Source organism: Thalassophryne amazonica, chromosome 8, assembly GCF_902500255.1.
Source record: "Thalassophryne amazonica chromosome 8, fThaAma1.1, whole genome shotgun sequence".
In the NCBI taxonomy this organism is placed as follows: Eukaryota; Metazoa; Chordata; class Actinopteri; order Batrachoidiformes; family Batrachoididae; genus Thalassophryne; species Thalassophryne amazonica.
Genome location: NC_047110.1, coordinates 99140353 through 99165496, shown reverse-complemented (window position 1 = coordinate 99165496; position 25144 = coordinate 99140353). Strand labels below are relative to the sequence as shown.

At 41.8% G+C, this 25144-nt stretch overlaps 1 protein-coding gene across 2 annotated transcripts in view; it reads left to right on the top strand.

The window, feature by feature from the left end:
- Nucleotides 1-3037: 3037 nt before the first annotated feature.
- The window catches only part of LOC117516171 (protein arginine N-methyltransferase 8-B), a 79697-nt gene continuing 57590 nt past the window's right edge, over nt 3038-25144 (top strand). Inside the window, exon 1 of one of the 2 annotated variants that reach the window (XM_034177073.1) lies at nt 3038-3386. In XM_034177073.1, coding sequence (XP_034032964.1) covers nt 3318-3386 — 69 coding nt within the window. In that variant the 5' untranslated portion in view covers nt 3038-3317. The remainder of the gene's footprint in view (nt 3387-25144) is intronic. The other variant, XM_034177072.1, reaches the window with a different exon arrangement.

The following is a 25144-nucleotide window of genomic DNA, read 5'->3' as shown; positions in this document are numbered from 1 at the left end:
GGACAGTTATATATATATATATATATATATATATATATATATAAAATTTGATCTTGAGCAAATAACAAATAAATAAACAGATTGAATCTAAATATTTTCAATGCTAACTTTTTTTTATAAAATTGTCTTTGATAATGAGCAAATAATAAATAAATTAAACCTGGACTGCATCTCGATATTTTTAATGCTAACATTCAAATTATATTAGATCCAGAGAAAAGCTGATTACGCTGAGTGGGGGGCAGGGACCACCTACCAAGGAAATGTTGATGAAGTCCAAGACCTATACAGTGAGATGGACACATTCATGTTTCCATCCCCTGACTGCCTCAAGAGAGCTGGATGTATCTGTGCAGTGAAACAGAAACGGTACCTCTAGTGCTCCGAAAGCTGCCCGCATTCAGCGGTGGTGTAATGTAGAAGCCCGGGGCCCCTTCAAAGAGCACAGATGGAGCTGAGAGGCCCCTGAACACATGACAGGGTGGTGCAGGCCTGACTTAGATAATGGAGTGGGAAAGTAACTCAAAAGGTGAAGGGAAGAAATTAAGATAAAACTATTGTTTGTTCTAATGTTTTAAGTTGTTTTGTTGTAGCCAAGATCAGCTGCTTTGATTTGAAGATGTGTCATGTACAAACCCAAATCCAAACTGGAGCACCGCTGTTGTGAAAAGTGTAATGACACGGACCCACAACAGGGGGCGTAAATGAATGGTCAATGGAAATAAGAAGTAACACTTTTAATGTTGTGAAATGGGCACAACGGATACAGATACAATGCAATACTAAGGTCAATTATAAAATTGGTGTCATGTGGGCAGGCTCGAGGATAGGAGACGCCCGTCCAGAGAAGAGTCGGGACCCACACGATTTCCACCGCCAACGGATCTGGAACACTCCAGAGCTGCCAAGTCCTGAGTCCCCAGGTGGCCACCGTCTCCAGCTGTCAGATCGGGTACTGCTGGCAGGAAACAGAAACAGTCAAGAGTGGGTGTGTGTGCACACACCCAGTAAACAGTCAGCTGAGTATTCCTGATAAAGGGAGAAAACACCACCTCCCAATCCCACTACTTCCTCTGGTTATCCGTGCAGACTCCAGTACACAAGTATAAGAGTGAAGAGTGAAGAGTGGAGAACGCCACCTCTTACCACTCCCTTCGACTCAGCAGTCAGTGGAGAAGCTGCAAACTCAGAAGGTAAATTAGCTACCAGTACAGATGTGAAAGACGTCACAACTTAGCTGATTCAATATTACGACTGAACGTCTACCTGAATGATTCAGACGATTTCTCGGCAGAGGTGTGGTGTCTTCTCCAGGCTTTTATGGGTGGCATGATGAGTTGATGAATGACAGCTGTCAGAGTTCCTGGTGCTCCTGGCAGCGACTGTGCCCTCTGGTGCCTGAAGCCTGTCTACAGGCAGGGCGCCCTCTGGCGTTGGGCCAGCAGTACCTCCTCTTCGGGCAGCCCACACAACAACCGCGATCGCACAGCGCAAACCTCTGCCAACACTAGTTTCCAATACCATAAATTTCTGCCTTGGAAAATATTTTCAAGGTCAAAGTCCTGATAGAAGTGGCTTTTCATAATCTAAAATATAATACAAAATATAGATCAAAAGGGTTGTTCAATGTCAAAATCAAATATCCGCTAAATCCTCAAAACAGATCAGATGCAGATCAAACAGGTCTGTTCATTGTGAGTGCCAGTTTGCACCTTATTGTCAAAATGAGAGTGATCGAGGCACTTTTGATTAAGATATAATGCAAAATGTATACTAAATGGGCTTTTCAATATTAAACTCAAATGTCTACAAAATCCACAATCCGGATCAGATCCAGATCCAACTTTGTCAAGTGATAGTGAGTACCAGTCTGCACCTCACTTTCAAATATGAGTGATTTGGGGCACGTTTGATTAAGATATAATGTAAAGTATACATTAAATGAGATTTCCAATGTTAAATTTAAATGGCAACAAAATCTGTAATCTGAATCAAACTTTGTCAATAAAGGATACCATCCTACATAAAGTTCTCAAATATAAAAGAAATTTGATCTTTTTGACAGTTGTTCATTTTAATAATTCATTGAATCTTAAAGGATAGGGATTTTTCAAATTTTCTAAGATTTCTCATGACTTTGACCTATGACCTTGAAAACTGAGTCAGTTCTTGGTTATCAGGATATGAATGTTCTGTAAAAATTTCATAACGATACATGACAAATTGTGGACTCCAGGCTGTTCACAAACAGACAAAGAAACAAACGGGCAAAAACATTAACCTCTACCCATCTCCATTGATGAAGGTAAAAAGTTGAGGCAGTGGGGGGGGGGGGGGGGGGGGTTTATGGTTAGGGTGGGGGGAAGAAGTAAAATTAGTTTATGCTAAAGGTTAGGGTTGGGGGTAGGAGTAGGGTCAGTAGTGAGATTAAAAAACAAAAACCCGTCACGAAAATTTGACTCTTTTCGTCACGGAGGCACGAAAAAAAAAAAACAAAACGTGAGACTGGCCTGCAGATACAGAGCAGCTTTCCATCGTGTCCACGAGGAAAAACCGCGCGTTCGCGGTCCGGCCTGCGGGTGCGCAGAGCAGACGAAGCGCGTAATCGCCATTCCCATGGCCCCCGTGGCCGGGTGATCGAGACCCCAGAAACAGTCACGTGCTCTCTCTCTCTCACACTCACACTCTCACACATACACACACACACACACACACACACACACACGGAGTGACCCAGCTTCAACTTTGCGCGCACATGCATGGACGGAGAGGCATTTAGTGCGTAAACGGTTCGACTTGGAGCAGAAGGGCTATTAAGAGTGCAATCATGAGCTTTCTGTGCGTGCACGCATCGGCACGTGCAAGCCCCCCCCGTAGCTGCATGTTACTATTTTTAGAAACAATGTTGCGGCGGAGAACTCAATCAAATTGGTGCTGAAACACCAAAATTCTCTGCATCTGACATTTGCGCACGCGGATCTGCTCTGCAGAACGGCTTCTTTCTCTCTCTCTCTCTCTCTCTCTCTCTCTCTCTCTCTAAATGTTTTTCCTCTCGTGCGCTCCAGGACAGCAAACTTTGTTGCCATGGATTCCGCAGCACTTTCTCACTGCAATTCTACCCGAAATGCCTTTTGGAACTCAGTGTCATGTCACAGTGATAGTTTTGCGAGGACACAGTAGTTTTGGGGGACATTAAGGAGCGCCGAGGAGCCTGAAGATCCGCCGCTCTCCGTTTTCTCCATTTTACGGCTGTCAAGTGTGCGCACGTGTTTTCCGATTGTTTTTTTTATTATTAGTATTATTTCACGCGGGCTCTTATGGGAATTAAGCACTCGTCCCGCTGCATGCTCCTCAGGAGAAAAATGGCGGAGTCTGAGAGCAGCGAGGTAAGTGGAACACCTTTATCTTCCTAATGATGCTCGTTACAGAAGTTGCGCTCGGATTTGACGCGTTCGGTGTCTGAGGAATTAGGAGGCATTTCCACATCAGACAAGTCGAGGTTTGGAAGAAAAAAAAACTGCACGCATGACTTTCTCTGTGCTGCGTTTCTGTTTTTAAGTCGTGAATCTCCCCTGATTAAAGTGCTTTAATGGGATGCGCAAGTCTCACTTTTATTTTTGGATCTGTTCCCTCGGCTTCCTTCCTGCACCGCGTCAAACGGACACTTTCCGACCGTGGAGGGCTTTTGTACTTCCGATCTAAATGTCCGTGACTGTTGTCACTGGTGTGTCGCGGACGCGCTCGTGTCCGGACGGGACCCCACGTCCAAACTCCAGCGCCGGAGCTGTCCACGGTGCTGAAGTAGCTGGCAGCGCAAACACCGAGCCGGCTTGAAAAAAGGAAAAAAGTAGGGGGGCGGCTGAGCAAAAGACGTGATATGTCAGCAACGTACGAGATGACATCACTAAGGCTCAAGGTCTTTTAGGGGTCTCTAAAAAGGGTTCAACCGGTCCTCAGAGCTTCAGCCAAAACAGTGGTTCCTTATGAGGCGCTCCGTGCGCCCTCGACGCATCACCATAGAAATGCACAAGTAAATATAATAGTTCCTCAGTGATCACATGATCTAAAAGATCCAATCAATGTTTTTTCACGCATAAAAATGGCCTGATTATTTCCAGTTACTTCATCACAATAGCAAAAAGAAGTATTAGAGAGCATCAAAATGCTATTTAAAAAGTAACAATTCTGAAGCCAATGAAATCATGTCTTGAAATCTCCATTGCAACAGTTCCGAATGCATCCAAGATATTTTACAATTCTAAAACTAAGCTGCTTCCAGGATGTGGCATTAAGAACATTAAGACACTCAGGGACAGAAGACTGCAAAGGCAGGTTTCTGATTGTGACAAAAACACCAACAAACAATTAAAGTTCTCTACTGGAGCAAGCTGGAGTTCTGGTTTCAGTCTGTACTGAACATTGCACAGGAAAGCCAAGTAGGCTTATATAGGTGACACCACGAATGAAAGAAAGGCACAAATAGGCAAAACTGATGGAAAAACCTTCATAGATAAACCAGTCTGGTACTGAAGGCTTTGGAGGTATCAAAGAATTGATTAAATCAGAAGATTACCAAAGCATTTCACAGCAAAATGTCACCCGGTGCTAGAACACCAATTGAGGTGAAGGACTCAAGTCTTTCAGCAAGACAATGACCCAAAGTACATATCCAACAACACAAAAGAAGAAAAGAAAACAGCTGAAAAGGTAAGAAAGAGCCGTTTTAAACTGGTCAACCTTCTTAAATCCAATTAAAAACCTTTGGAGAGAGATGAAATTTGACATTGCACAAAGGACTCTAATGTTGAGAGTTTTAACACATAAGGGTGATTGCATGGACTGCAACAACTATTGTGGTATTAAGCTGCTGTCTGTGCTGTGGAGGGTGCTTGCAAGGATTAGTTTTAATAGCATTCAGTTCCAGTTACTGCTCAGTGACTGGAACAGTCTGGCTTTGATAATAATAATAATAATAATAATAATAATAATAATAAAGCCTGTATTGTCATACAATGAAATTTGTCCTCTGCATTTAACCCATCCTAATTACAATTAGCCACAATCCAACTACTAGGAGCAGTGGGCTGCCACAGTCCGGCGCCAAGAATTCAACTCCAGATGTGGAGATGCAGCCTTGGTGAGGGACAGAGAAGGAGCAGACCTTAAATAAATTTATGGCCATGAAGTCAAACATCAACCGTGTTCTAAACCTGTGAGTACTCAGAATGCAAGTGTGAAAATCGGCTGTACGTCTGTGTTGATTTTTGCAAAGCGTTTGTTTCAGTCAATCAGACTGCTGTCTGGGACAGCCTGAGAATTCATGGGAACCCTAACAAGTTTCTGGACACCACATCCAGCCTAGACATCGATACTGTGAGTACTGCCTATTGAGTAAAATACGGTGGGGACCTTGTGTGTTCCGTGGCCACTACAACAACCATGAAGGCCCAAACGGAACCCTGAAAACAAGATGGCTAATGGGGCTCTGTTGAAGCAAGAAGTCCTCAACGTGGGTCAGGCAAAGGAGGTGATTTCCTACATTTTTGTATTGTCAAGTGTGTCAGTAGCATGGCCCAACAGAGGGTCACCCCTTTGAGTCTGGTCTGCTTGAGGTTTCTTCCTCAAATCATCCGAGGGAGTTTTTCCTTACCACTGTCACCTGTGTGCTTGCTCTAGTGGTTGGCAAGGTTAGACCTTACTTGTGCGAAGCGCCTTGAGGCAACGTTGTTGTGATTTAGTGCTATATAAATGAAAATAAATTGAATTGAATTGAAACTGAAATTGTGATGACTTGATCAGCCACCGGACCAGGCTAAGGATCTGTCAAGGGCTGCGTGTTTGTCAGCGTGCTATGACATTCCCACGTTAAACAAACATACACACAGGTATCTCTAGATCGACCCCAAACGTAGACTTTCTGTGTGTCTACCATCCTGTCTGGGAATTGATCAGGAGACAGTTTTCAACATGACCACCACAACTGAGTGCTGTGTGGAGCAGAGACAGAGGCTCTGAGTTTTTCTCTTTTGAAAACTGGTGTCCATTAAGGATGTGTTCTGGCTCAACACTGTTCAGTGCTTGCACAGACTGGGTGTTTGGGAGGGTTGCTGAAAACTGTGAGTTAGATGCTTTTGTTGGCATGGAGACGTTTGCTGACCTTGACTTTGCGGATGATCACTGTGCCAGATCGAGACTAAAATCTAGGCTTTTACTGACTTCCTGGACTCTGCTTCAGTCTCGGCTAAGTGTATCTGTATGGGTGAAGTGGTACATTCACTGATCTCGGCAGTAACATTCTTTGGCCTTTGTAAAAGACACCTGGACAGAGCTTACAGAGTCATGAGGTAGCTGGATGGAGGTGTTTGTTGTTGTTTGTTTTATCTTTGCAGGAGAATGAAGCTCCAAGTGTTAACTGTTCTGATGCTTCTTGTCTTACTGTAAGGGTGTGAGACTAACCTGTAACCTAAGGCCTTGACTGGATATCTTTGGTGCTAGGTCTCCACAGAGCACCCTTGGTACTGCTGGAGTGACTTCGTATCAAACAAGTGGTTACGTAGGGAGATTAAGATGTGGAGCATCTTCTGTATTGTGAGGGAGCATCAGCTTTGACATTTGTCCATTAGTTCTCCAGTGACTGGAGAACACCAAGGGGATGCCCACACTTCTGGCTGCAGCAGATACAGTTGATGTATATTTGCAAGGTGGGATGAAGTGGTTGTCTGCTTGGGTGGTTGCCATCCAGGACCCAATGGCATGGATGTAGTGAAGCGCGGCACCAGGGCATAATTCCAGGGGAGGAGGTAATATAAAGGTAATAATATTATGCTAATTCTTCTTATTATTACCTTTTGGTTGCTGTACAAAGGTACACCAAGCAAATATTCGTGAAGCATGCCAGTAGGTATTTCTGGGATACATTCCGTGTCATTTTGCTATTACTGTGTGCAACTTCTTTTCCTTTTGTTTAATAACCTTGCACAGGTTATTAAAATATTCTGATTTTTCAAAACTGGTCCTTTTCCTATTTGTTTCTATGGATATTCTGACCTCTGCATTTGAAAATCAGGGGCGACAATAACTTTGACCAGGATGGTATTTTAAAGATCTAACACTGATCAGATGGACACATTGACAGATGCTGCAGGGTAACAGTAAATACCCACCTGCCAAACCCTGTTAAAACCTGTGTGATGGGGATTATAGAGTTATTATAGGAGGTCTCTGCATCTGAAAATATGCCCTTCATTACTAAGGGGCGGAGGAGGACGACATCCGTCATTTATCTACCAGACTGATCTGGCTGTGGTATTTTCACAGGTGATGTACTAAACGAGCCATTATAATTTTACAAATTTGACAAGGTTCTGGAGAAGGGCACAAGAGTTCAGCAAGGTTTCAGGTTTTCTACAACATCTGACTGCTCTTGTTTGGCTTATAAATTTAGAGAAGCACAAATTAGGCTGATGATTTAGAGGCGTGCGGCACATTTGTATTCACAGTATAACTGAATACTGTAGGAGCTCCATACCGCTTTATCTGGAAGTAATGTTTCAAATATTAAAACAGCCTGTGAAGTTGGAGACAGTCTCATGTTGCTTCATTATGCATTATTCATCATAAAAGTTATGTCAAAGTGAGTTTATTCTCAAACTCAATATTCCATCATTGCTGGAAGGTGGCAGCTGGAAGATGGCCTCCATCCATCCATCCATCCATCCATCCATCGCCTACTCTCCGATATTTGAGCCATCAAATGTTTCAACAAAAAAAGTTTGACATCCAAAAAAAAAAAAAAAAAAGAAAATTACATGAATAATTCAGGCTTTACTTGCTGACCACTTTATTGGTACACCTGTTGAATTGCTTGTTAATGCAAGTAACTAAATCAGCCAATCACATGGCAGCAACTCAATGCATTTAGGCATCTAGGTGACTTGCTGAAGTTCAAACAAACATCAGAATGGGGAAGAAAGGGGATTTAAGTGACTTCGAATGTGGAGAAAGACTGGTCTGAGTACTTCAGCAACTGCTGATCTACTGGGATTTTCATGCACAACCATCTCTACGTTTTACAGAGAATGGTCCAAGAAAGAGAAGATATCCAGTGAGCGACAGTTATGTGGACGAGAATGAGAATGGGCAGACTGGTTAAATGGGTGACTGCGTGATGCTATCCTGTCAACATGGTCCAACACCTCTGAGGAAAGTTTCCAACACCTATGCCACAAACAATTAAGGCAGTTCTGAAGACAAAAAGGGGTCCAACCTGGTACTAGCAAGGTGTACCAACGCATGGAATTGGAATTGTGTTGGTGGGGGGGGTATGTTTTTATCCTCCCCGGTATGAAATACGAGGATATAGCGATCAGCATGTACATTTTCAATTGTTAGTGTGATATCTGAAGAACCACTTGACCGATTTCATTCATATTTAGCATAAGTGTGTACTTGGGTGATCCCAGACACTTTATATTACTGATTTGTGGGGACCAGGTGCGTATGTCATCTCCTGATGACTATTGTTTCAAATGCTATTCTACTCTGGCAAAGGACAGCCAGACAAATTCATTGCACTGCACTTATGTGTTACTATGAGAATAAAGGGTCTATCTATGATAAGTAGATGGATGGATGAATGGAGACTTTCCTCCACAGCTCAGTGATGTGTTGGAATATCTGTTCTAAAACTCTTGCCTAAGTATCTTAATGGCAGAAGACCAAAGTGATTCTGCTTCCTGTGTACTCGAGATCTGTTTACATTAAATTATGAGGGATGGTGCTGATCTGAGCCCTCCATGATGTACTGTAGAAGTTGTAACTGTAGCCTATCAGTGGTCTAATGTTTTCTGATTGAATCCTCCTCCTGCATAAACATTACAATCCATCCATTGCTGACTTTTCAGTAATGGTCAGTAAATCGACAGCATCCTCCCAGAATCTTTCAGTCTGAAACAGAATGTCTCAATATGTTTTTTTTTTGTTGTTGTTCTGTCTGAAGGCTTCTCAGAAAGGACGTGTGCCAGCTTTCGTACTTGTCAGAACGCCTCCATTACACTTGCTGCAGCTGTTCTCCTCTGAGAGAGCTGTACCTCTGGGCCTTCTTTAATTTACTCCCCAAAGTGTTAATCGGATTTCTATATTAAATCCGGCATCCCTTAATCGTCTTTTCTGTCGCCCAATCTCTCAAATATTGACTCTAATTCTTGGCCTCAAGCCACCTAATAATCAAATTCTACACATTCTTCATTGCTGTCGACTTAAAGAAAATCGCCCAATTTAATTGGCACCCTGGAGTTTGCAGTGCCCGTAAAAAAAACAAAAAAAACAAAACAAAAAACAATTACGCAACCCTTTTGATGTTTACATGTCTTTAAAATCCTTTGATATAAATTTGAAAATCTCTGCAACATGCAGTAAATTAAACAAAAAATATATACGCCATATAGCATTTATCAGGCTTGTGGCATTGATTTAAACCAAAAATATATACGCCATATAGCATTTATCAGGCCTGTGGCATTGATTTAAACAAAAAATATATACGCCATATAGCATTTATCAGGCCTGTGGCATTGATTTAAACCAAAAATATATACGCCATATAGCATTTATCAGGCCTGTGGCATTGATTTAAACAAAAAATATATACGCCATATAGCATTTATCAGGCCTGTGGCATTGATTTAAACAAAAAATATATACGCCATATAGCATTTATCAGGCCTGTGGCATTGATTTAAACAAAAAATATATACACCATATAGCATTTATCAGGCCTGTGGCATTGATTTAAACAAAAAATATATACGCCATATAGCATTTGTCAGGCCTGTGGCATTGATTTAAACAAAAAATATATACGCCATATAGCATTTATCAGGCCTGTGGCATTGATTTACGTTATTTCAATAAAAAATTTACATGCACACACTTGCACCAACAGAGATAACCAGAAAGGTATCGACTGAAGAGAAAGCTTTGAACCAATTTGTCGTACAAGTTCAACCAAAAACAATCTAACTGTTATGTGTCGGACGCAGCTCGGAGAACCGACCAGCGTTTGAAGGACCCAGTATGAAATAAGCAGAGCACGGTACAAAGGCTAACTGAATTTAATACATAACAGTGATACAAAACAACAAAAGAGTGTGCGGTCTGGCATGGTGGTGATACGGTGCGCTCCCAGCAGCGCTAACGGTCCGGAGCCAGAAGCCGTTCGGACCCAAGGACCCCGCCGACACCCCCCAGGTGGCCGCAACAAACCGAGTCTGTGAAAGAAGGAACCATTATGTGAGTCCACACTCTACACACAGAGAGACCACTCAAAGGTGTACATAAACAGCAAACACTTCCTGGCTTAATTACTAATCAGCTTCCCAACCTGCAGGCATGGAACATCCAGTTCACAAAACTCCACTGCAGTGGAAGCCGATACATGACTAACGTACAGCTCAATATAATAAGGTGTGAGGGACACCACATTTACTGACTGTATAAACGTTAGTCACAAAATCTAACGTACCTCAGGAAGTGTGCTGACGAGCGTGAGACCTCACCCCCTCCTCTTTCACAGACCGTGCATCAAACCCTGGACGTTCTCTGCATCCACTGATGATGAGATGGCTCCCGAGACGACGATCTCACCGTCTGGTCACAAGGTCGAGTCTCTGGCAATACACACTGTACACTCCAGTCTTAAATGCCACCATGTTCCAATCCATATAGATGCACCACAGCTGTGAGTCCTGACGAGCCGCAGGTGATCAGGGTGAGGTCCTGATAACCTCAGCAACACAGCCACTCAGTCCCAAATGCAAGCCACCTGGAAGGAAAACCAAAAGACAGAAACAAAAAGGCAGCCAGGCCCCCCCAGCCATACAACACTAACAATTCCTTACAAATAAGTCAAACAGAAGCTTTGACAGAAAATACAAAGAATTACTTTTTAAAATCAAAATAAACTGCACCTTTATACTTTTTAATGACACTTTTTCTGTTGATCATCAAAATGTTTCCATAAATTCACACCTTTTTCTGAAGTCACATATTCAGTGACTTGGAAATGTTCATGTATCCATCCCCTGACTTGTCTGAAGAAAACTGTCAATTAAACTGATTATTTACAGGTATTATACCAAAGGGACTGGTTACTTAAGCAACCCATCATCTTGGCTTTATATTTTTCATTAATTTATATCAAGTTGTAGAGATTTACTTTCAGTTTGAGTCTAAGGCAGATCATTTTAGATTTTTTTATATTGAGAAGCCTGATTTACTTATTTGAAACGCCATAAACAAATTAAAATGCGTGAAATACTGTGTACGTGAAGTGCTGTGTCCTTTTTTCAAGCCACTGTATATCCCAAACACAAATCAGCAAACCAAACTACCCCCTTAAAGTAGTTTATATTTAAGAGTTTTTAGATAAATTTGATTGGAAACTGAATGTCTTACTCCGAGTGTGACCTCAAACTCAGTAGATTAGCATTCATGAAAGAATTAGCATTTATGAATAAATAATGAAATACAAACACATTCTCCATTATTCCATACATTTAGAACATTTAAATGGGTCGTGTTATACACATTTTTCAGAAAGATACCAGCCGATTATCCGCCTTAGGACAGGTTTGATTCAGAGACTGAAATGAAAACTTCATCTTCACCAATAAAACTATCACCTCCTACCGATCCCAGATTCCAGAGACTGACTAAAGCTGCCTCAAGAAGAGACAGCTGCTATTACCACCACCACCATCACCACTACCACTACTACTACTATGTTAAAAAGTTTTAAAAAGAAAAGTACAACCCCAATTCCAATGAAGTTGGGATGTTGTATAAATGTAAATAAAACAGAATACAATGATTTGCAAATCCTCTTCAACCTATATTCAGTTGAATACACCACAAAGACAAGATATTTAATGTTTAAACTGATAGACTTTGTTGTTTTTGTGCAAATATTTGCTCATTTTGAAATGGATGCCTGCAACACGTTTCAAAAAAGTTGGGACAGGGCAACAAAAGACTGGGAAAGTTGATGAATGCTCAAAGAACATCTAATTGGAAACAGGTGAGTGTCATGATTGGGTATAAAAGGCGCATCCCCAAAAGGCTCAACCATTCACAAGCAAAGATGGGGTGAGGATCACCACTTTGTGCACAACTGTGTGAAAAAATAGTCCAACAGTTTAAGAACAATGTTTCTCAACGTTCAATTGCAAGGAATTTAGGGATTCCATCATCGGCACGTTAGTGGCAAGGCCAAAAACCAACATTGAATGTCCGTGACCTTCGATCCCTCAAGCAGCACTGCATTAAAAACCAACATCATTGTGTAAAGGATCTTACCGCGTGGGCTCAGGAACACTTCAGAAAACCATTATCAGTTAACACAGTTCATCGCTACATCTACAAGTGCAAGTTAAAAGTCTACCATGCAAAGTGAAAGCCATACATCAACAACATCCAGAAACTCTGCTGCCTTCTTTGGGCCCGAGCTCATTTGAAATGGACAGACGCAAAGTGGAAAAGTGTGCTGTGGTCTGATGAGTCCACATTTCAAACTGTTTTAGGAAATCATGGACATTGTGTCCTCTGGATAAAAGAGGAAAAAGACCATCCAGATTGTTACCATCACAAAGTTCAAAAGCCAGCATCTGTGATGGTATGGGGGTGTGTTAGTGCCCATGGCATGGGCAACTTACACATCTGTGATGGTATGGGGGTGTGTTAGTGCCCCTGACACGGGCAACTTACACATCTGTGATGGCACCATCAATGCTGAAAGTTACATTCAGGTTTTGGAGCAACACATGCTGCCATCCAAGCAACGTCTTTTCAGGGACGTCCCTGCTTATTTCAGCAAGACAATGCCAAGCCACATTCTGCACGTGTTACAACAGCGTGGCTTCGTAGTAAAACAGTGCGGGTACTAGACTGGCCTGCCTGCAGTCCAGACCTGTCGCCCATTGAAAATGTGTGGCGCATTTTGAAGCACAAAATATGACAATGGAGACTCTGGACTGTTGAACAACTGAAGTTGTGCATCAAGCAAGAATGGGAAAGAATTCCAGCTACAAAGCTTCAACAATTAGTGTCCTCAGTTCCCAAACGCTTATTGAGTGTTGTTAGAAGGAAAGGTGATGTAACACAGTGGTAAACATAACACTGTCCCAGCTTTTTTGAAACGTGTTGCAGGCATCCATTTCAAAATGAGCAAATATTTGCACAAAAACAATAAAGTCGATCAGTTTGAACATTAAATATCTTGTCTTTGTGGTGTATTCAATTGAATATAGGTTGAAGAGGATTTGCAAGTCATTGTATTCTGTTTTTATTTACATTTTACACTTTACACAACGTCCCAACTTCATTGGAATTGGGGTTGTATGATACCAACCTTTTAGCACACTTGGCGATAATGATGCAGTAAAAAAGTCTCTCTCCCCTAAAATGCTACTACTAATAGTGCTCAATAGCCTATGTCACTCCTGGTGTGTCAAAGTATATATGTGCTAAGTTTGGTTCAGTTGTGCAGCACAAAAGTGTCTCTCCCCTTCGTTACTACTACTACGACTACTACTATTAAAGTTCTCATTGGTCTATGTCACTCCCTGTATGACAAAATAGATATGTGCCAAATCTGTCTCAATTCCAAGGTGCCACTTGGACAGGAGAGGGACATATACACACATAAAGTTGTCTCTTCGTATATAGATGTACATACACAACAGAGTGTATTTCAGATTGAATGCTATGCTGCCGTGTGCTTTGTGGAGGTCTCCTCTCCTTTGTTAGTGCTGATGAAAGATCATCAGTCTAACAGAGAAATCTGACTGTCAGTCACCTAAAAGCCACGGATGATGACTGAATGCTGGAGTGCGAGTGGGAACGGTGCACTGGTGCATTACAGAGATGATGAGTGTCTGCTCCTCTCTCACACTCGGTGGCTCAACCTCGCCAGTGAACCTCAGAGGTGATAATCGGACCGTTATGGCTCTTCCTTCTATTCTAGCAGGTTGACGTGATCTGAGCATCTTCCAAAGTCTGATGAAATAGTTATGAATAAATCTCAACCAGTGAGCCAGTAAATGTCTGAGGACATCCATCAAAGAGGTTTTCATCTGTGACTGTTTTTAACTCGAGCGGCTGTCAAACCAGCAAGCAAAGGAACTTTTCTCAAAGTTTGTGGCATGACCTGGAAAAGGGTTCTGTCCATTTTGTGTTTAAATATTTTTAATTCTAATTTTCATTAGTTTTCACAAAACAGTACCAAAACAGAGAAGTGAATAATTATACAAGGAATGTATTATGTGGGGGCGCAAGTTAAAAGGGCGATCCAAGGCCCGACTGAACCCAGCCTAAAATAACTAGAAGCAGTTCCAAAAGAAACAAGGTTTATTGATCCCCCCTGTCGTGCTGTACATAAACGTCAAAATAAAATACATCTGGTGGTGGCTAAAACAGGCGGTGTCGCTCTCTCTGTGCCTGGACTGACCGGAGCCCGAACGTTCAGGACTCAGGATCTCCGCCGACACCCCCCCCCCCGCACCCCCAGGTGGCCTTTCCCAGGACTATACTCTGAAGAGGAAACAAAGGTGATATCCTTCAATATAAATATCAGAAAAACTATTAGAGGCTTACTTATCAGCAACACGTTCAGTTGATCTCAGCATTATTTAAAGAACAGGTGCTCGCAGCCGGTGGAGGATTATCACTCCGCACGCCCACCGCCGCGAGGAGCAAATAAGACACTGACTTTTAGTATTTAAATTTAGCTACACACAATTGCCATATTTTTTCATAGATAAACAATTCAAAGAAGTCACCTCTGACGTGTGCTGACAGCATTTGCCTCTCACCCTCGTCCTCCTTCACAGACGTACGGTCAGGCTCTGGAGCGACCCTCAGCGTCCCCAAATGGTTGACACAACGTTGTTTTGAGCTGTGAAAAGTTGAATTCTTCCGGCAGCCAGCACTCATCACCGCTGGCTTAAATGCAGCTCCTCAATTCTCTATTGACACCAGCTGAAAGTCCTACTCTGCACGTGAATGCCACAGGTGCAGCAGATTGTCCTGAGTAAGCGCTGCACGTGAATGCCACAGGTGCAGCAAATCCTTGTATCAGAGGTGAGAGACTCTTCTGCAGCACAATTTACCCAGAGAACAGTCCCAAACCACCTGGAAAGGAAAACAAACACACAAACACCACACAATATCCAACCCCGCCCCCCAACACACAACAGAATGATTACAAAATAAAACAACAATAACACCCAAAAACCACCCTCCACAGCTGTCACCCAAAATCATATAGGAGGTATTGCACTGATAGGTCAAATCACATACAACAGTGATAAGTGTTCCAAAAGCAGATTGTACGTGAAAAGTAAATAACTTACAAAAAAAAAAAAAAGAAATAAAAAACAGCCATCAAGGACTATACACATGTTGTTGGGTATCAAAGAAGATAAAAAAGGATTTCCACACCTTAAAAGTTTTGCTCCGACCCACGTAATACATATCTAATCTTCTCGAGACGAAGATTTACTAGGACCTCTCTTATCCAGTGTGTCAATGAAGGTGGCGCGGGGTCTTTCCACTTTAAAAGAATGAGGCGACGTGCCACCAAAGTGGTAAAAGCAATTACCTTATGACCACCTGCTGGGAGCCGTACTTCCCCAGGCAGTACCCCACCCAAAGTGATCGCAAATAGTGCAATTAGAGGATAAAGTGGTATCCTGACTCCCAGTACCGTGGACAGTGCTTCAAATGTGTCCCTCCAGAATCTTTCAAGACAGGAGCAGACCCAAAACATGTGGAGGAGGGTAGCCTCACTAACTTTGCACCTGTCACATGTAGCGTCCGTTTGCGGAAACATTTTTGCTAATTTAAATTTGGATATGTGAACTCGATGTACAACCTTAAACTGGATCAATGAATGGCGTGCACACATGGATGAAGAATTGAACCGTTTTAATATGTCAGCCCACACATTATCAATTGGTATCTGAAGGTCTCTTCCCCAAGAATGTTGAATTTTAGAGTCACTAGAGGACACAGAGTCCAGTTGCTTAATGATAAAAGAAATTGCCCCTTTCTTTTCCACACCAAAATTGAAAATATGATCCAAAATACCTTTAATTGGTCTCTGTGGAAACTCTGATACCGTCTCCTTCACATAGTGTCTAGCCTGTAGGTATCTAAAAAAGTTAGATGCAGGTAAAGTAAATTTCTGGGATTAGTTGTTCGAAAGATGCAAACTTCCCTTCTATATAAAAACTGGCTAGAGTTTTAATGCCCTTTTTTTGCCAGATTGCTGAAAGTATTGTCAAGCAGTGAGGGCTGGAAAAGATGATTTTGTGCTATTGGACCAAACAGTCCACCTTGCTGTAATTTGTAATGCGTTCTAAATTGTACGTAGATTTTGCATGAATGCATAACTATGGATTTTACATCTGGAATACTAGGCAAATTTACTGGCATGGGTGAAGCTAAAAAGGCAGATAAATTTACCGGAATACATGAATGCTTTTCCATGGATACCCACAAAGGGCAATTCTCATCTGATTTGCAGTGCACCCAAAACATCATAGAATGGTAAATTTGCAGCCCAATAGTATTGTCTAAAAATTTCATGAGCTAGACCTCCATTTTGTTTGTTTTTTTACAAAAACAAAACTTACGTAGACGAGGATTCTTGCCATTCCAAATAAACCATGATAAAGCTGAATCCAGTTTTTTAAAGTAACTCCCAGGAATAAATAAGGGCAAACATTGAAACAAGTATAGGTATTTTGGAAGTATAGTCATGTTAATTGAATTAATCCTACCTATAAGTGAAATAGGAAGGGTAGACCAGGTTAAAAGGTCCCGCTTAGTTTCATCTAAAAGCTTCCTAAAGTTTTATTCCAAATAGGTCAGAAAAATTCTTTGGCATTACAATACCAAGGTAAGTGAAGTATTCTCAGGTAACTTTAAATGGGACTTGAATCCTCTCCAATGCCGAGTCCGCTAAATTTAGAGGCATTAACTTGCTTTTTTGCAAATTTAACTTATACCCAGAGACCTTCCCAAATTGATGTAAAGTATCAATAATTTGAGGGATTGTAGACTAGATTGTAGATGCATTTGATACATATAAAAGGAGGTCGTAGGCATACAAAGAGAGCTTATGTACTAGATTTCCCCTGAGGATACCCGAAATGGAGTGATTGGCCCTTATAGCAACCACGAGTGGCTCTATAGCCAGAACAAATAAAAGTGGGCTAAGGAGACAGCCTTGTTTAGTCCCACGCTCTAACAAAAAAGGCTCAGAATATAGATTATTAGTCAACACCCTAGCAGAGGGAGATGAATACAGCAGCCGAATCCATGCAGTGAAAGATGCTCCAAATCCAAATTTGACCAGGGTCTGGAAAAGGAAGTCCCATTCAACTCTGTCGAATGCCTTCTCTGCATCCATAGAAAGAAGGCATTCGGAGGCAGATTCACAAGGGGAATACATAATGTTTAACAGACGCCGAATATTAAAGAAAAGGGGCCTTTTTTTGATAAAGCCAGATTGATCATCCAAGATGATGCAAGGTAGAATCTTTTCTAAACAGTGAGAGAATTTTTGCCAGTATTTTATAATCAGAGTTTAGCAAGGAGATTGGCCTGTATGAACCACATTCTACTGGATCTTTCCCTTTTTTTTTTTAACAAAAGCAAAATGCACACCAGGTTGAGAGTAGGAGGGAGTTCACCAGACGAGTAGGATTCAGCATAAACCTTTGTCAAAATCGGGGATAGTTGTTCACTAAAGGCCAGGGTTCTGTCCATTTTGATGTGGATTTGGACTTAACATTTTAACATAAGGACATAGACCAAATGCAGGGATTTGGTTTTGTTGTGACTGTTCAGGGATAACAAATGAAACAGCTGTAGCACAGTGCAAACTGCTTGTGCACCACAGGTATTATTGAACTAACTACCATAAGATGCACCTTTGTTCTGTATTATCAGCTCTGTAATTTTAGATTTTTGTACATTTTGGCCATGTACTTTTTGACTGGCATATATTCTTTTATTATTGGAGATATTTTGTTTAGTGCTTTAATAGGGCAGCACAGTCTCATTTGAACCCTGCATGATATCGTGGGATTTGACCATTTATGGGGACAGCCACTCAAATTGTGCAATATATACACAGCATAACTTCACACGGAAAATGGTGTACTGTTTTGTTTTCGACTGAAATCACCAAAGCAGTCGTGAAAAGTGCCGTTTTTTGGGGTTCCCAATGGAGAAGGGAAGACGAGGCAAATATGAGCCGTTGCGTCAGTAAGTGTTAGACTACACACCTAGCCAGGGTAGCTACGTTCCCTTGCTTGCAAAACCGCCTCAACAGGTTTGTGCTCCAGGCCATAAACAAACCCCAACACATGTCCACTTTCACCGCATTGTCACTTTTCTTGGTATTTTTATTTTGTTGCTTGTAATTTGTCCAAAAACTCAGAGGAAGTGCCATGTTTCCATCCCCGGAAGTAGAGAAATGACATCATATGTGTCATATTTTGTCCCTTTAGCACCCACCCTCAAACAAGACTGCGCTGTTGTGGGCTGGGGTGTTTGGCTGGCTTGGTTTTTGTTTTCTGTTTCTCCCACCAGGTGGTATGCATTCAGGACTGAGTGGCTGAGCATTAGGACCTCACCCTGAACACCTGAGGCTTGTTATTACGTGCAGGTCATCAGGACTCACAGCTGTGGTGTATTTTGTCTTGATCAGAGATTGCTGCATTTAAACCTTGAATGCACAGTGTGTGATTGCCAGAGACTCGACCTTGTGAGCAGACGTGTGAGATCGACATCAGGAGAACAATCTCACCATCACGGACGCAGAGACTGCTCCAGGTTTGACGCCACAGTCTGTGAAGGAGGATTGGGTGAGGTCTCACGCTCTTCAGCACACTTCCTGAGGTAATTCGGTTTTTGGTGACTTTTATGAAGTAATGACAGTGGTTGGTGTCCCTCACACCTTGTGTTAGTGAGCTGTCACGTTATGCTAATTGTCTAATCAGCTTCTGCTGCAGTGGAGATTTGAACTGAGTTGTTCCGTGCCTGCAGGGTAAGAAGCTGATGTATAGATTTAAGCCAGGAAGTGTTTGCTGATTGTGTGCACCTTTGAGTTGTGTCTCTCTGTGTGGAGTTGGACTCACCTCATGTTTTCTTTCTTCAGAGACGGTTTGTCGCGGCCACCTGGGGGGTGTCGGCGGGGTCCCTGGGTCCGAACTGCTGTGGCTCCGGACCGTTTGCGCTGTTGAGAGCGCGCCGTGTTTCCACCTCACCAGACCGCAGACTTTTAGTTGTTTTAGCACTGCACACACAGTTCTGTTTATTAAATTCTGTTATCTTTTGAACCGTGCTCTGCTTATTTTATGCTGGGTCCTTTCAAACGCTGGGTCGGTGCTCCGACCGCATCCGAAACATAACATGCACTACCCAATTCCTGGGAAAGTCCTCCACAAATGATTCTTATAATTATGAACAATGAAAGCATGATTTTGTGGCTTATAAACTGCACTGGAGTATAAGTCGCAGGACTTCCCAAACTAGTAACAAAAAAGCATGAATTATGACTCAGAAAATAGGTTAAATTTGATATTGGCAAGTAGCACACAGGGGTTTATCAGACACACTAGGACCTGGAGGAGGGCTGATCCTGACAGATCTGAACCAGCTGAGCCAGGGTGACACGTGACAATAAAAGGCCTAAAGTCAGAAAGCTGAAGCTTCTTGGCATTACGGATGTATGATATGATAAGTGGTGGGCACAGTTCCGATAATCCGATAACCGATAATTATCGAAGATAATGTTTTCATTATCGGATTATCTTTTTAGATAACTTTAAAAACCATTATCGGACTAATTATCTTGCAAAAAATTTTTGTCCGATAATTGTTAGACCAATAACATGGTAAATAAAGCTGAACAGCTACAAATATTTATAAAACTTAAAATCAGTTGAGCACCTACCTGTTAAATGTTTCATAGCTGATGTTCAGTTCTACCCTCTGCAAAACAGAGCAGAGCTGCTTTAAAAGAAACCACTCTATCCTCTGTAGACAAAGGAGAACTGGTGCCCCCCCCCCCCCAAAAAAAAATAAAAAATTCATTTTTCTTAATCCCATACTGATACGCAGGCCATATCACCCAAGTCATCCAGAGGCATACATTTTTAACTTATGGTTCAACTTTTAACCAAACTAATGTCGGACAAGGTTTTTAAATTAATGTCATGTCTGAAGTTTTATAAAGTGAAAATATAAGATATGTGTTTTAGTTTTAAAGTAATGCGCCAATTTTTAAGGTTTTAGTGTGGATATATGCTGTGCCCAGCAGTGCATTATGGGTAGGATAGGGTAATCTCAGTACGTTCACGACATGAGAAATGCATTTGAAACACACTGATCAGACTCGACGGACAACAGCATTAAACTCTAGTGCCTAAAACTTTCATGAATATATTTTCTGGGTTTATAGACGTTGTTATTGTGTCTGCGTTTATTAAATTCCATGCATCTTAAATGTAGCAGACACGGATTATCTGGAATTTTGTTTTGGCAAGTTTTCAAGGTCTCTACTGCCATCTACTGCCCAGTAGTGTTCATTCGCCCTATTGATGTATCCATAATCCCTTGCATGCCAGAGAGTCGCTGCAGTCAACAACATATAGAGAATCAATCAATCAATCAATTTTATTTATATAGCGCCAAATCACAACAAACAGTTGCCCCAAGGCGCTTTACTGCCCCCAGACTGCCCCCAGCAGTCTAAGTCTATAGCAGCATAACTAAGGGATGGTTCAGGTCACCTGATCCAGCCCTAAATATAAGCTTTAGCAAAAGGAAAGTTTTAAGCCTAATCTTAAAAGTAGAGAGGGTGTCTGTCCTCCCTGATCCGAATTGGGAGCTGGTTCCACAGGAGAGGAGCCTGAAAGCTGAAGGCTCTGCCTCCCATTCTACTCTTACAAACCCTAGGAACTACAAGTAAGCCTGCAGTCTGAGAGCGAAGCGCTCTATTGGGTTGATATGGTACTATGAGGTCCCTAAGATAAGATGGGACCTGATTATTCAAAACCTTATAAGTAAGAAGAAGAATTTTAAATTCTATTCTAGAATTAACAGGAAGCCAATGAAGAGAGGCCAGTATGGGTGAGATATGCTCTCTCCTTCTAGTCCCCGTTAGTACTCTAGCTGCAGCATTTTGAATTAACTGAAGGCTTTTCAGGGAACTTTTAGGACAACCTGATAATAATGAATTACAATAGTCCAGCCTAGAGGAAATAAATGCATGAATTAGTTTTTCCAGCATCACTCTGAGACAAGACCTTTCTAATTTTAGAGATATTGCGTAAATGCAAAAAAGCAGTCCTACATATTTGTTTAATATGCGCGTTGAATGACATATCCTGATCAAAAATGACTCCAAGATTTCTCACAGTATTACTAGAGGTCAGGGTCATGCCATCCAGAGTAAGGATCTGGTTAGACACCATGTTTCTAAGATTTGTGGGGCCAAGTACAATAACTTCAGTTTTATCTGAGTTTAAAAGCAGGAAATTAGAGGTCATCCATGTCTTTATGTCTGTAAGACAATCCTGCAGTTTAGCTAATTGGTGGGTGTCCCTCTGGCTTCATGGATAGATAAAGCTGGGTATCATCTGCGTAACAATGAAAATGTAAGCAATGCCGTCTAATAATACTGCCTAAGGGATAGCATGTATAAAGTGAATAAAATTGGTCCTAGCACAGAACCTTGTGGAACTCCATATTAACCATAGTCTCTAAAGAAGATTCCCCATTTACATGAACAAATTGTAATCTATTAGATAAATATGATTCAAACCACCGCAGCGCAGTGCCTTTAATACCTATGGCATGCTCTAATCTTTGTAATAAAATTTTATGGTCAACAGTATCAAAAGCAGCACTGAGGTCTAACAGAACAAGCACAGAGATGAGTCCACTGTCTGAGGCCATAAGAAGATCATTGTAACCTTCACTAATGCTGTTTCTGTACTATGATGAATTCTAAACCCTGACTGAAACTCTTCAAATAGACCATTCCTCTGCAGATGATCAGTTAGCTGTTTTACAACTACCCTTTCAAGAATTTTTGAGAGAAAAGGAAGGTTGGAGATTGGCCTATAATTAGCTAAGATAGCTGGGTCAAGTGATGTTTTTTTAAGTAATGGTTTAATTACTGCCACCTTAAAAGCCTGTGGTACATAGCCAACTAATAAAGATAGATTGATCATATTTAAGATCGAAGCATTAAATAATAGTAGGACTTCCTTGAGCAGCCTGGTAGGAATGGGGTCTAATAGACATGTTGATGGTTTGGAGGAAGTAACTAATGAAAATAACTCAGACAGAACAATCTGAGAGAAAGAGTCTAACTAAATACCGGCATCACTGAAGCAGCCAAAGATAACGATACGTCTTTGGGATGGTTATGAGTAATTTTTTCTCTAATAGTTAAAATTTTATTAGCAAAGAAAGTTATGAAGTCATTACTAGTTAAAGTTAAAGGAATACTCAGCTCAATAGAGCTCTGACTCTTTGTCAGCCTGGCTACAGTGCTGAAAAGAAACCTGGGGTTGTTCTTATTTTCTTCAATTAGGATGAGTAGTAAGATGTCCTAGCTTTACGGAGGGCTTTTTTATAGAGCAACAGACTCTTTTTCCAGGCTAAGTGGAAGATCTTCTAAATTAGTGAGACGCCATTTCCTCATCCAACTTACGGGTTATCTGCTTTAAGCTGCGAGTTTGTGAGTTATACCACGGAGTCAGGCACTTCTGATTTAAAGCTCTCTTTTTCAGAGGAGCTACAGCATCCAAAGTTGTCTTCAATGAGGATGTAAAACTATTGATGAGATACTCTATCTCACTTACAGAGTTTAGGTAGCTACTCTGCACTGTGTTGGTATATGGCATTAGAGAACATAAAGAAGGAATCATATCCTTAAACCTAGTTACAGCGCTTTCTGAAAGACTTCTAGTGTAATGAAACATATTCCCCACTGCTGGGTAGTCCATCAGAGTAAATGTAAAATGTTATTAAGAAATGATCAGACAGAAGGGAGTTTTCAGGGAATACTGTTAAGTCTTCAATTTCCATACCATAAGTCAGAACAAGATCTAAGATATGATTAAAGTGGTGGGTGGACTCATTTACATTTTGAGCAAAGCCAATTGAGTCTAATAATAGATTAAATGCAGTGTTGAGGCTGTCATTCTCAGCATCTGTGTGGATGTTAAAATCGCCCACTATAATTATCTTATCTGAGCTAAGCACTAAGTCAGACAAAAGGTCTGAAAATTCACAGAGAAACTCACAGTAACGACCAGGAGGACGATAGATAACAACAAATAAAACTGTTTTTTGGGACTTCCAATTGGATGGACAAGACTAAGAGTCAAGCTTTCAAATGAATTAAAGCTCTGTCTGGGTTTTGATTATTAATAAGCTGGAATGGAAGATTGCTGTTAATCCTCCGCCTCGGCCCGTGCTACGAGCGTTCTGGCAGTTAGTGTGACTCGGGGGTGTTGACTCATTTAAACTAACATATCATCCTGCTGTAACCAGTTTCTGTAAGGCAGAATAAATCAATATGTTGATCAATTATTATATCATTTACTAACAGGGACTTAGAAGAGAGAGACCTAATGTTTAATAGACCACATTTAACTGTTTTAGTCTGTGGTGCAGTTGAAGGTGCTATATTATTTTTTCTTTTTGAATTTTATGCTTAAATAGATTTTGCTGGTTATTGGTGGTCTGAGAGCAGGCACCGTCTCTACGGGGATGGGGTATGAGGGGATGGCAGGGGGAGAGAAGCTGCAGAGAGGTGTGTAAGACTACAACCTCTGCTTCCTGGTCCCAACCCTGGATAGTCACGGTTTGGAGGATTTAAGAAAATTGGCCAGATTTCTAGAAATGAGAGCTGCTCCATCCAAAGTGGGATGGATGCCGTCTCTCCTAACAAGACCAGGTTTTCCCCAGAAGCTTGCCAATTATCTATGAAGCCCACCTCATTTTTGGACACCACTCAGACAGCCAGCAATTCAAGGAGAATATGCGGCTAAACATGTCACTCCCGGTCCGATTGGGGAGGTGCCCAGAGAAAACTACAGAGTCCGACCATTGTTTTTGAAAGGTACACACCGATTCAATGTTACTTTTAGTGACCTCCGATTGGCGTAACCGGGTGTCCATTACTGCCGACGTGAATTACCATCTTACCAAATTTACGCTTAGCCTTAGCCAGCAGTTTCAAATTTCTTTCAATGTCACCTGCTCTGGCCCCGGAAACATTTGACTATGGCTGCTGGTGTCGCTAACTTCACATTTCTCTATAAAAGAGTCGCCAATAACCAGAGTTTGATCCTCGGCGGTGTGTCGCCGAGTGGGGAAAAATGGTTAGAAATATGAACGGGTGGCTGGGTACAGGGGGCTTCTGTTTAGGACTACACTTCCTCCTCACAGTCACCCGGCTTGCTTTCCCGGACTGCTCTGGATCGCTGGGGGGACAGCTAAGTGGCGGCTAAGCTACCTTGTTCCGCACCAACTACAGGGCCTGGCTAGCTGTAGGATTTTCCAAGGTGCGGAGCCGAGGTCTCCAATTCGCCCAGCCTGGCCTCCAAAGCTACGATAAGCTACACTTATTACAAGTACCCTTACTGCTAAGGAGGCCGAGGAATAACTAAACATTTCACACCCAGAGCAGAAAAGTGCGGGAGAGACAGGAGAAGCTGCCATGCTAAACCGGCTAAGAGCTAGTAGCTGCGCTAAGCGTAGCGGATTCCTAAAAACACAAAAGTGAATAATGTGTAAATAATTTAGAGGTGATTCAGCAGAGGGAGTGCTTTAGTTAAGGCACGGTGAAATTACACTGTGAAACAAATCGTTATCTAGTTATCTAGATCAATCTACTACTGCAGATTAAAACAGCTAAAAGATACAGCAAAACACCGGCAGTGCTCCGAACAGGAAGTGATACAATACTGCAGTGAGAGCCAACCACCAGTAGAGGCAAGTAAGAGCAAGCCTGTGTGCCACATTTGGCTCAATTCTGCAGCATAAACGTGTCTCT